Consider the following 13,920-nt stretch of genomic DNA (forward strand, 5'->3'; position numbering starts at 1 on the left):
CGTCGATTAGTTTAAACCTCGATCACGAGATTGAGACCTCTAGGGCGAATTTCACTACTGTCGTACTTCGCGAGTCGGTCGATAAGTCTGGATTGCGGAAGATAGACGCGTCAATTAAGCTGACTGAAGCAATCCCGGCTGAAGCTGTTCTCCACGCGTTAATTTCAAAATGCAATTTGTCATAGGTCGGCATACGATCAAAAGGCATCTGGCGTTACATGAAATCATTATCGTTTAAAATCGCTGGGAGGATATTGGCGCAGCGTTCCTTTCCTTTGACCGGGCAAGTGCAGTTAATGCACCGGGAATACTTTAATTTTATGCTACAACGCGCAGCCGCACGTTGATGCATGCAAGACGAAGAGGATCGATGATTACGTCTATCCGAACGCACGGAAGCTTCATCGCGCGGATGATACAATGATGGCGAACCGCGTACTTTTCTTCCTGATGTCTGAGACTCTCTTTCTGCGACCAAGAACCGACGCGACGGTTCTACCGGATGATTGTGCAGACCGTCGTTCGGTCTCATCCTTACAAAATAGTCTTACAAATAGTAAATTACTTCTTCCCGTCAGCATGTCATAACTTTTCTCTAATGTATCATCACCAACGTGAAATATACCTATCGTGAAATATCACTTGTGTGCTTGTCTTAATTAATTTATATTTTTTTATTACTGTACTAATTGCTTATAAATTGAAAACTAGCATATATTATGAGGGACATAAATAAAATATTATGAGATACAAAGTAATCTTAGTGTCAGAGAACATCTAATTTTCATATCATATCCGTACATGCCAAAATTGATCAATTGGAAACATTTCTTGATAAGCAAACTAGTCTAGTCATTCACTAACTACTCGACACGGACTAATTATCCTTGCCTAAAACATTCACTGGAATATATTAAAGTTCTTCGATGCGATGTCAATAAAATACGTTGACTGGTAATGTCAGTTAAAATCATCATTTACAAAAAAGAGCAGATAAGAGTCGAAGGGCAAAATTCTGTTTCTGTTTTATTTTAAATGAGATACAATAAAAAAAACATGAATTTTTATAATAAAACTTACGCAACGCTCCACGAAGCCTCTACTCGAAGAAATGCTAAAAACTGAGCGAGAGTCAATATCCAAGAGGGTGATATCCATCTTTTCTTGCTCTGGCAGATGGCGATCATTAGATGAATCGATAGTGACGTGATTGTTGTCGCGTGACATCAAGCACTTTGAAATTGCTACTAACTTTCTTCCAAGTGACCTATCCAATAGTTCCTTGGTTATTGTTGATCGCCTAAATAATTGTTTCTTAAACGAAACTCAATAGATTAATGCCTGGTTTATGCTTCGGTCTTAAGGTCTTAATCCTAAAATTCAGCCAATAGAGTTCAAATTTCGGTTAGAGCTGTTAGCTTTAGGATCTTGGGATTAAGACCTGAAGCATAAACCAGGCATAAAAATTGCACAAATTATTCATATATATATATATATATAAACATTTCAGTTATTTATAATTTAAATGTGTGTGTGGTTATGTATACTTAATCAGTATATTTTCGTATAATTTATATATGCTCCTCATGTTTCCAATTGCGATTACATAATATTTTATATTGTTAACTTAAAAAAAAATAAATATAAATTCATAATTTATTTTTAGTTCTTTAATAACTAATGATAATTTATACATTTTTTGCTACCGTAATTTATATATTTATTAGCAAAATATTCATCCACTAAATTGATTTAGTGAATATACTGATATCATTGAAGCTAAATAATATTATGTTTATATTTAATCTGTTAATCATATAAATATGTGATAAAAAATTTATAGATAAAAGATTTTTCACTAATTTAAATAAAATAAATATATACAAATAACATTAATAAATAAAATAACAATAAATTGTTTATATTTTTCACTATTTATTTACAAAAATAAGTCAACATGCAAAAGAAGAAATATTTTGCGGAGTAAAACAATTTACGAAAAAATATCCAATAAGGAAGTGGTTCGGTGCACATCCGGTGCTACAAACTGCGCGCAAACAAAAGGAAACCTGTTACGTAATGTTCCTTTAAGTTTAGCTCCTGTTACATAACTCTCATATAGCTTTGTCGAATAGATAATGTTTATGAACTGGGAGCTTATTATAGTATATGCGGTCATAAAGTCACAACAACTATAATTAACGCATAAATACCTTTATCAATGTTTAGAACTCTCTTTTGTATATTACCATGACAAAGTATATATTTGGATTTGTAATTATATGTGAAGAATTTATTCATAATTAGAGAGACATTTAAATGAAAGAATTTATCTTGCACGATGTAACGCATGAATTTTGAATTATTTCACGCCCGTTAATTAATTCTTTTATGAATCGCGAAAAATATTTGGCATGCGCTGGTTGTATATCGTTACGAATACCGTAAATGAATACAGCTGTATTAGTAGTGAAGCTAATGAATAACATGGCGACAAGCTAAGAACTCAATTGCGTCATTGAATATCGACCCTTTCTGGCTTTCGAATATGTGATGACATCAATTTCGTTGTATCATCTAACGAAAAAAGAACTGTTCACTGGCAATGATGATCCGTCAAGGTAAAATCTTAAATAGAATGTCTTTCATAACAAACATTTTATATATTCCTGTCGCGCAAAATTAATTTAACAGAATGGCACACGTACAGCATTTTATTATAATGATATGTTGTAACATAATGTTGTAACATAAGCTGAGCAATGTTTATTTAATCTTACTTAATATTAAATTTTATATTTTATTTATAAGAAAAATTAAAAGCTAAATATGTAATTTTTTTCATAATAGATAGACCTATAATGTGAATATATCACTTTTGCGATAAAAATTTCAAAAATTGTTACATTAAGCTTATAATCCTTGAGAAGATAAAACCTAATAAATTAAAAATATTTTTCAAATCCAGACAACCATTAATGTATATATTTACAGAATATAAAAAAACCATTCTCAGAAAGAACATTAATTCCTCTAGCATGATTTACAAATGTAAGTTATATTTGTATATTACTGTTCACTCTAATCGCCCACATATTAGATCCGTTTTTTATTCTTGTACTAGAACTTTCTTTCTCACTTTCGCTAAATTTATCAAATATATACCTATCTCACTTAAGTTTCAAAAGTGTATACTAGTTCAGCCACAGAAAACAGATTTATTTTTAGTCACGATCAGCAAAGAGGAATATAGAAAATATAAGAGATACACGCAAACCAATCTCTGGCAGGTAGACGTAATCTTTTACGGGACTACAAGACTTCTCCGTAACGACAAAGCACTCGACTAGAGGAGTCTAGGTCTAGGACGCAAGTAGGGACTATCAAGAGACTAAGAGTTTCGCAAGAGGAGACTGTCCGAAATCTCGAGTACATTAGCGATTCTTCGGCGAAGAGGACAGGTGGATGTTCGGGATCTACAGAGAGTAGAAGAGAGACATACGCGGTCGAGAGGAGAGGGAAGAATCGTCTCACAACTGAATTACTCTCACTTGAGAGGCCCCCGTCTCTTCTTCGTGGGGGCACGTATATCCCCCTGCTTCTCCTGGGGGGTATAAATGACTCCGGTCTACCTTCCACAAAGTCACAGAACTGAGGCGGCATCGCAGAAGCCGACATGAATCCTCTGATCGCGGTAAGCACACTTTTTTTCTCATACTTACGTTAACGAAGCTATACTTGTGCGAGAAATGGAGAGAGCAGAGGGCTGAAAAAGGAAAATGAAAGCGATTAAGGAAATATGGTGTATGAGTGTACGTATGCGTGCGGATGGGAGAAATCGTGAAAGGAAGAGTGTAAAGAACGCATCAAGTGATTGAGATCATGATCGGTAGAAAAAGCGAGTGCTCTTTTTTTAATTTTTGCATCCCTATTGTTGCTTTATTATCACTTCTGTGCTTGTACGTGAATTTTCGCATTAATTCGTTGATAGACGTTTGATACGATAGTACTTTCATTTTCAATCGTATATCTCTTTAATTTCTTACTTGAAGTAGCGACGATGACACGGAATTAAAAAGTCACGATTAACGAAAGCTATAAAAAATATCATAGTTTTTAATTATATTCGTCAAATTTGTTAGAATAATTACCAGTCATTGATTTTTCACAATTATTCCAGTTACACTGCTCGACAAATTTATAATAGTTCATAAAATTCACAATTAAGACTAAATAAATAAAAAATCTCTAAAAACTCAAAATTAAATTAAAAAATCTCTAATCCATAAGTTTTTGTCGAAATAGTATACATTCGACTCTTAAATATACTTTTATATTTTCCACAACTTATTCTTTTTTAATTATGAAGTATGTGACAATAAAATTAAAAATTGATGTTTGCTTTTATAAATAAACTTAAATCAGAAAACTTGAAAAATTTCCAAAAATAAGTTCTGCATAAATAAAATATATACACTATTTTTAAAAATATTAAATGTGACTTATAGAAAGTTTTTTTTTTAAATAAGCATTTCCTTTAAAAATTTGAATTTTTTAATATTTAATGTTTAACTGAATATTTTGAAAAATGTGATACGAGTTACACTCTGTATCATTTTGAATAATCAGCAAATATGTATTAGCATGTGCGTGTATGTGTATATAATTTAAGCATGTATATAATATAATTCGATTGTATTATAGTTATAATTAGACATATATAGATCTCATCAAAGGGTTAAAATAAGTCCATTGTCCTACTAAAGTAATTCCTTTCTGTGTTACAGTATATGATTGTCGGTCTGGCAGGGTTCGCCCTGGCGGAGCCGCCTGTGTCCTCCGGTTACAGTTACAGCAGACCTTCCGGTGGCGGCGGTGGTTTCTCCTTCGGTGGCGGTGGCTCCTTCGGTGGTTCCTTCGGCGGCGGCGGCGGTGGTTACACCCAAGTGTCCACCGGCTACCAGACTAGCGAAGGCGCTTCCGTGGACGGCGCTCTGCTCGAGCAGATCCGTCAGATTCTTCTGAAGGAGGAACTACAGTCCCAACAGACCGGCGGATTCGGCGGTGGCGGTGGCGGAGGTGGATACGCTCCCAGTTCCAGCTATGGAGCTCCACCGTCGTCGCAATACGGTGCCCCATCAACGCAATACGGCGTGCCCGGCTATCAGACTCGCGTTGTAGGCATCGATCTTGAAGGCATCAGGCAGGCTATTCAGGTGGCCCAATTCAATCAAGTCAGCCAAGGCCCCGGAGGCTACCCCAGCGGACCCAGCTCCAGCTACGGAGCGCCCAGCTCCAGTTACGGAGCGCCTAGCAGGCCGTCCAGTAGCTATGGTGCGCCGTTCTAAGGAATTTCACTTTGGTTTGGATGATACTGATGATGAGAGAGAGAGAGAATGAGCGAGAGAAAGAGAGAGAGAATGTGTGAGAGAGAGAGAGAGAGAGAGAAAGAGTGGAGGATAATGGCACCGGCCGATGACAACGACTACTTTCCGAGAGTTTCGATGCAGCCGAATCTCGCCAACGCAAGAAAGACTCACGAAGAAGATCTGGCATGTTAGGAAAAGAAGATCACAACCGTATAATCAAACCAGTTTCTCCCAAAGTGACACATTCCTTGGGCTTGCAACTCGGAAGGTCGTCGATGCTAGGAAGTCAAATCGTCGTAAGGAATCGCTTCACGTAGATCAACATTCGAAGATTGTTCAAAAGGAGTTGGATCATCGTGTTATCCGCGTTACTTGGCTTACCTCGCAATTTCAGAACGTGTCCACTGACTAATCAATGTCAATGAATTGGGCCAGTCAGAACGAAGACACACGCGAGAAGCAGAAACGGGAACCAATTGGATGACGCCTGGTTCGTTGGGGAATAAAAATAGTCGTCGCTTCAACGGATCAGGGTCTTCCGGAATCCATCAAAAAGGTAGCGCCGAGTACAACGTGGACCAATATCCTACCCTCGGGCCCCTTGACTTGTCGAGAATCCAAATAGTCGTCGCTTTGACAAGTTCGGTGGGTCCGCGGGAGTGAACGTATAGCCCAGTTTTCTTCCTTTTCCGACCCTGTTTTTCCTCCCATTTTCGGAAGGGACAGGGTCGCTCGAGATGATCTTGGGCAGTCGGCGCGGTGCCGAAGTCTATCGTACCAAAATCGCATCGTCGTGTCCGCGAATCGAAAAATCGAGGAACAGTGATAAGTCAAAGGGGCGGACAAGCGTAGTCGTTGACGCAAATACACTTCACACTTCATCCCCAACGATTGCACTCGCTTTCGTCGGGACACTCATATTACAATAGAAAGGATGGAGCGGGAGGACTAGGAGGAGGAGGCCGACAAGCCGAAGACGTGATCAGCGCGGTATCAATGCGCCTTGTAAATAAAAATACGTCGCTGTACCGCGGCGTCCGCTGTTGTAACGCGGACCAGCTCTTCCGTCGAAGAAATCTTTAATCCGAGACGTCTGGAGCCAGTTTCTGGTTCATGAGAAAAGATGATGACTCTCGAACCGTTTCTTTTTTAATCCTGAAGAAGTTATTGGAAGAATCGGATACTCGGAGTCATCACGCGCGAGTAAAGTCGATTTCGCATAGAAATATCGACCTCTACCTGTCCGCAAGAGGAGAAGATTCATCTGGCACAAAAGGAGCGATCCGGATTACAAAGCGGACGCCCGCCGTGTCCGAGCAACACGTACACCCGACGCCACAAATACACACTATTTTTTTTATACATAACGCTCTACTCTTTAACCACGCATCTTTTTGTACTTGTATAAAGGCTTTTTTGTAGAAAAAAGAATAAAAAAAGAACGTCGCCACCGTTGAAACCCCGTGTGCTTCTCCTCTTCATTGTGCAGCGGAACGCTTCGCTCCCGGCATGTTCGCTGCCCTCTTCCTTGTTGTCCCTAATCTCATCTTTCCTCTGTCAATCGCCGCCGACGATAGCGATTACATATCGCGATTCTATCATGATTCTATGTTCCCCCAATCTATGACCTAACGACCGCCGTCCGAAGGCACGCTCGTCCTCCGGGTCGACTCGCATGGTTTTTTTCCGTGTCGCTGTATCTACTGAAGACATCCAATCGTTTCTCTTTCTCTTCGTCGACATTTCGAGAGATCGGCGCCTTTCTCCTTTCACTCGCGAACCCGCGAGCCAGCAGGTATCGCATTAGCCTCGCCTGAGGAAAGGAGAGGAGGAGGCTTCTCCATCTGGACATGTAAAGTCTCACGAAGAAGAACCGCATCGCAAAAGAGCATCGCACGTTACGAAAGAGAAAAAGAGGGAGGGGAAGAGAAAAAACAGCGAGAGAAGGATCTGCAGACATTGGTAAAGATTCGAAAGTGGCTTTGCGTTCGCATAGAGACGATGTGGATCTCTTCAGATTACCTGGGCAAAGGATATCCGGAAGGATAAGTGGGAAGCGAAGATATCTCGCTTTTCTCCTTTTCTCTCGTATGTCGAGAATGTATATTTCTCTCGTTGTGTTTCCTGCCATCACGATCATGAGACGATTCGCGCTTCTCTTCCCGCTCGAGTAATGCCTGAGATTAACATCAGAGCTCCTCAAGTTTCTTGATTACAGGGAGAATGACGTAAGTCGTTTGAGTAAATGAACTTATTCTTGTATATGTTTCGGAGAGATTTCACGCCGTAAAATGAGAAGACACAAATGTGTCTGCACAACTTGGTATGCAACTAACTATTTTCTCTGGAATGTTAAGAAAGTTATTTTTTAGCAAAAAAATCAAACCTTTAAAATACTCCAATTTGCATTGTCGCAATTATAAATTTGTTAATTTTTTTGTCAGATTATATATTTTAAAATTTAATTAATTAAACACTGTTAGATATCAAAGAAACAATGCTAATCCAATCCCTTCGACATTTTGTTATTTTTGACTTCCATATGTGTTAAAATACAAATCATTTATATACAATAGTTATTAATGTATTTTCTCAGTAAATAATAAATTCTATTATAAATTTGAATCAAATTTAACATATTTTCCCAAATTAAATTATTTAACTCCATTGCCTTTGGTTAAATTAACGATATTGAATAAGAGCATAAATGAAGATTTATAGAAATAATCAAATAATAATTTAATAACAATAAAGGATCGACGTTTCTTTCGTTTACGACAAACCATCTCTAGAATTGTGACCAAAACGAGAAGCTAAAAAAATAGTTTAATATGCATTTTTAGTAGCTGAGTTAATCATTCTGAACGAAGAGTCATTTATAGACACTGTTATCTTGAAAACACTTAATTAACATGTTTTGTAGGTAGCAGCCGCAGACATTTATGACGACATTCATCAGCGGTGGTTCCATATGTAGTGCCACTCTCGTGTGCTTATGACGACAAATCATTACAATGATTGCAGATTTTCTCCGTGAATAATAAACGAGTAATTTAAAGTTCTAAGGGGAGACAATAGATGCGCATCGTAAATTTACGATCACATGTTTGCTGTATGCAGCGCGGCTCTCACTCGTAAATAGCAAAAATAATTTGCACGAAAGTTACTAAAATAAGTAATTTTATATCACGCAAAATTGTGGGTAACCAAGGCATCACAAAATTAAGAGTTAATTAAGATGCGGTTGGTGCTGGATTGAGTCACCGCACGAAATTTAATTTTGTCGTAGGCGGACGGATACTCGCGAGAAGCAACACACAGAAAGAACTTTGCTGAAGTATTAAAAAATTTAGTCAGATACAAATCTGAAATTATTTTGTTAGATCATCAAAATAATTACGTTGGAATCTCAAATATAAGGAGTAATGCTGCAAAAAGTTTTGACATTTCAGTTTGAGCTACATAATTATTTTAATGATCCAATTATTTTCAGGTCTGTGTATATCTAACTAAAAATTTTTACATACTTCAGCAAAACCATCTTTTCCGCGTACATAAAATATAAATTGAACAGACTCTTTTAATTCACAAATGCATTAAAAAAATGTATCATTAATTACTCAGCTAAAAATTAAAAGCATGATAAAATTTAAAAGGAAATTTAAAACAGATATGGGAAACCGAAGAATTTTTTATGCAGGCAAAACGAACATTCCTATAGATAGAATCATTATCGACTGAATTGCTTTTTTTGCGAATTAAGTATATTTAACTCACAAATGATTCTTGACCACGGACAAAAGTTTTCTCTGAATTCCTCGCATATACCTTCGCACGATATTGCGATTTACGGTATTTACGCGTGCACGCGTAGGAAAAATTTCATAAATTATAGATCCGTTGCGTTAGGTAACGGGAAAACGCTGATATTACGTTTAAACGGTACAGGCTGAGAATGGTTAGGTAAGAGAGTGAGTGCCAATAAAGTGAAACATTTGTCGATAATGTTGAGGAGCTGTCGAATGACTTTATCGAGTCCATGTAATGTCGATGAATAAGAAGTTACATCCAATCTTCTCCCGTCGGAGGTTGCATAAACTGTATCTCCGTGAAGCGATTGTCGACAATTGCTCTTCCACGACGTTGCTATTCTGCGCGATCGACATGATATATTATTTCCGCGTTGTCGAGCGTCTTTTCGAAGACGTCAATGACAAGCGGCTGATAAAAAGACAGGTACAAATTTATAACGGGACGGAGAAACAAGAAAAGTAATGCTTCATGTCAAACGGGAAATGTATTTGAAATCATTTTCACGTCATCAGAAACACATTTCTAACGTGAGAAGTGTTTTCGTAAAATACATAGAATTTACGCGAAAAAAAAGACAATTTTACTGAAGTAAAAATTTAACTATAGATATAAATTTGAAAGTAATTACAATAAAAAAGTAATTATAATAAAAAAAATTGGGACACTCAAGCGCAATAATAATGTTGCAAAAAACGTTGACATTCTCACTGAAAGGAAAGATTAGCCACTGCAGCAAATTATTATAGATGTTAAAATATGGCGTAGCATTTTTAATTGGCTACTGCAATTAATTAAAAAGGCTGTGCCATATTTAGTCAGCTTTTCCTTTCAATGCAGCAACTTGTTTAAATATAATTATTTGTACAAATGTGCGTAAAGCAACGTGAAGCGGATAATTTTGTAATTCCAAAGGCGATTTTCTCGTATGTGCATTCTGGAGATAATAGCACGACGATCGCGCGAAGAAGCGAAGCGTCGCGTCGTACATACAAAGCTGGCGCTGCACAGGCGACTTGCGTGATAGCGAGACGTGCGGAAACACAGTGATGACTCCACTACAAAGTGCCTATTAAAAATGGTTCCGTGGGAGACGGAGGAAAGCGTGGTATCAGCCAGGCTATCTGTCCCGAAAGACCTTACGTGTCTACCTGCAACGTCCACGGCAGGGAAAGTGCCGCGCGTGCGATTTCGCGTCAGGGAGTTATACGGTGAGATCGGACAGGAGAGGACGAAGAGATGGTGAGGCGCATATACACGCGGTGTGAGAGTCTCCGGGGAATTTTGCAAGAGATGCTCGTCCACCGACATGCGAAAGGAGAGAAATATGCCGCGATGATCTACGCTCCAGTTACACCGGCACACACGATTCACTTCGATCGCGCGTACGAGCTGTTATGATATCCTTGATTACGTGCCTGCTTTTTGCATCATCTATAATATCTATATGCAAGTTAGAGAATAGATTGCAGCAATTTATAAAAATTAATTGCGCTCCCTATTGCAATAAAAACCAAACAGAAACGTATTATTACTGTAATAAGAAAAAAGTAGCTTCTATTTAATTTATAGCAATACGTATTCAGTAAACGTAACTTTTTGAAAACAATCAGACGTTATTTGGTAAAATAAATTAAACGAAAACTTGACAGTAGTATGATTAAATACTATTAAGCTACTACATAAAAAAAACCAAAGTAATGAAAATGACTAATGTTTTTTATAAAACTTTTCATTTAATAACTCCCATTTAGTATGAAAAAAGAGATAAGAGATTTGTTTCTCAAATAATGATAAGATATCTCTATAGAATCTACATCGTTATACTACTGCGATAACAACTCTGAAAGAAAATGGAACACCTGTAATCGTCTGTAATTGTTATTTGATGCGTCATCTCTACAATGAATATCCTTTATTATCGATACGTTTTAAAAAATTTACTTTGGTGCTGAAGACAGTCTTTCAGCTAAGAGCTGATTTAAGGAGAAGCAAAAGCTCACTGAAGGATGTAAAAAAAAAAACGAAATCTCGCAAGAACTTTGAGAATTCGAAACGGATCGTTTAGTATCACAAACTGTGGCTCGAGAAAAGATTCATATAAAGAGGAGAGGAGTGTTGAGGAAGGAAACGTGCGATGTACCAACAATGCTGGTATTTCCAATTATGGGAAGCAAATTTGTCGAGGCGCGTAAAAATATAATGGACCGGACGTACAATAGCTGCTGGTTCTCCCCCGTACGTACTTTCGCTGATTTCTGCACTTCTGGCAGGGGCACGCCAAGTATACGCGCGTATTGCTTAACAATAGATCACCCTAGTCGTCGGTGAGGAAAGAGTTGTGAAGACATCTCCAACGAATTGCTCCCATTCTCTCCTCTCGTTTGTCTTCTTCTTTTTTTCGTAACTGCAGAATTGCGTCGGATTGCACGTCGTTAGATTGCGCGAACCTTAATTGGATGCCGTACTTCGCTATAAATCAATCCGGCGATACGACGTGTTATTCTCGCTAGCAAAGAGTGATTTCATTTTGCGCGCATTTCCCGCGGCGAGAGAGAGAGAGAGAAATATGGGAGTCTCTCGCGGGAATAATACTAAAGAATAATAGCAGAAGCTCATTCAAATTATTGTATTTAAGACCTACAAACTTTCTCACTATATCCGAGATAATATTTCTTACAAAGTATAACAATCTCTCTAACTTGTGACTATAGAAAGATGTTTAAAGTATAGTGTGTCCGATAAATACACCTAATATTCGAATAAATTAATAAAAATAAATGTAAATGTCTATTCGAATACACTTTTTTTTATTCATCAAGAAACGAATAAACATTTTTTTATTCCATTTGATTAAATATTTTTTAAATATGATTACGAATATTTTTATTTCCGTATTCACTTCTACTCTGTATTATTTGTACACAGCTTGCAAGCCTACAAGAGAAAACAGGATCTATAAAAACAATGAAAGCGACAGAGTGATCCTCCATTAGTAACGGCAGATTAATGACATGGCACGGTATATAGTTACATAAATTGAAGATAAAAGTAATACGTTATCTCAAATAAAAACTATATGTTATCTCAACTCTTCATTTGGGACTTATGTAAAATTATATCATATTAATAACAATTGCTTATTAGATAACAATTGCTTATCAGAGCTTTCTTTATCAGTTTATATTTGGCTTGAATACTTTGAATAAATATGAATACTCGTTAAATAATCATAGTTTTTTGTAAATAACTTTAGAAACTCAAAATTTTGAATAAAAAATATATGATTACATTTTTTTAACATAAACATTTTGAACAAATACAATTTGTAGTCCAGTTACAAATTTTTGTATTCATCGGACACACTATAAAGTCGACGTGTCGGCCGAACTCATCGTTATCGTTTCCGTCTCTTCTCTGCTCAAAAGCATTTCTCGTTGTGAATAACAAAAGTCCCCAATGGAAGCTAATTTCAATACAATAATTAAGCAACCATTATAAATGTCGACTCCTAAAATCGTGCTAATTATTTCTACACCGTCAGTCTTGCGATTTTACCCATACAACTCCAGAAATGTTTCCAAGGAATATTCTAAAGACATTCAAAAGATCCTTCGATCTCTGAATGCCTAAACTCATACAGCACACTAATATTGAATCGATATATATTAGTAACGTAGAATATTGAATTAACATCGCGAAATGTAAATTCAATGTTGAAAAAAAACACTCACATTTTAACATTGCGAACATTCACACTTTAACATTGCGAAGTCTCAGCAACGTTCTTTTAACATTCTGTGGTATATAAGAATTCTAGCAATATTAGCAATCAATGAAAGAATCAGAAGAAAAATCAGCATAAAGATTCAACGTTGAAAAAACATTCACACTTCAACATTCAACATTATAACGTCTCAGCAACATTCTTTCAACGTTCTGTGTATAGGAAGGACGTTCCTAGGCTGTCTTTCGGATACCTTCGCGTTTCTTTCCTCGACGAAGAGTCGGCCACGAGGAATCTCTCAGGGGGAGTTTCGTAAGTATTTTTTCTGCCGAGTGAACGGAGCTAACTTTAAGAGCACGGTGAATCGGCGCACGTGTCCTGAATCGAGCAGACCGAATGGTTGAACCGCTAGCGATGAGCATTGCAATGTACGGCAAAATCGGGCAAGAGACGCTCTTGCACAACCATGATGGACGTTGCATCTTAGCAATGTGCGCTGTTGGGGATCGGGTAAAAACGATCCATGCCGTTATAACATTACCTCACGCTGCAGGATCACCGGCACTCCTTATGATTCCGTTGAATTCTTGAGTTGATCTGTAGTCAATCCTGTGGCAACACGTTGGTCAACATTGGTTTACTTAAAATTCCATATATCTATGGTAGCACAATCTGCAGCATAAGTAAAAGCGATCTTCAGACAAATTCAGTTTCGTGCAATTGATTATAATCATTATAATAATTATTATTATAATTAGAAAGATATATGTATTTAACTTACTAAATAGAATTAGAGGAGAACATAAACGGATGTAATACATATAATAATATATATATGGAGAATTAATAAAATTATATATTCTGAATAAATAAATCAATTAATTACATTTCGACGAAACACATTAATTTTGATTACAATACTCAAATCATAATGTAAACATTATTACTTATAATATTAATTATTAATCCTAATCTTGCTAAATAAGAATTTTACTTTTTTTATATGATAATAAT

The 13,920-nt window shown here is 36.9% G+C and overlaps 1 protein-coding gene across 1 annotated transcript; it reads left to right on the forward strand.

Annotated features, from left to right (window-relative positions):
• The first annotated feature begins 3,663 nt into the window (after nt 1-3,663).
• On the forward strand, nt 3,664-5,571 carry LOC108783563 (pro-resilin). The gene is made up of 2 exons (XM_018552156.1): nt 3,664-3,694; nt 4,788-5,571. The coding sequence occupies exons 1-2, from the start codon at nt 3,677-3,679 to the stop codon at nt 5,346-5,348; spliced, it is 579 nt and encodes a 192-aa protein (XP_018407658.1). The 5' UTR covers nt 3,664-3,676; the 3' UTR covers nt 5,349-5,571.
• The last annotated feature ends 8,349 nt before the right edge of the window (nt 5,572-13,920 follow it).

The sequence above is a fragment of the Cyphomyrmex costatus genome, unplaced genomic scaffold (genome assembly GCF_001594065.2).
Source record: "Cyphomyrmex costatus isolate MS0001 unplaced genomic scaffold, Ccosl1.0 scaffold1540, whole genome shotgun sequence".
NCBI classification, from domain to species: Eukaryota; Metazoa; Arthropoda; class Insecta; order Hymenoptera; family Formicidae; genus Cyphomyrmex; species Cyphomyrmex costatus.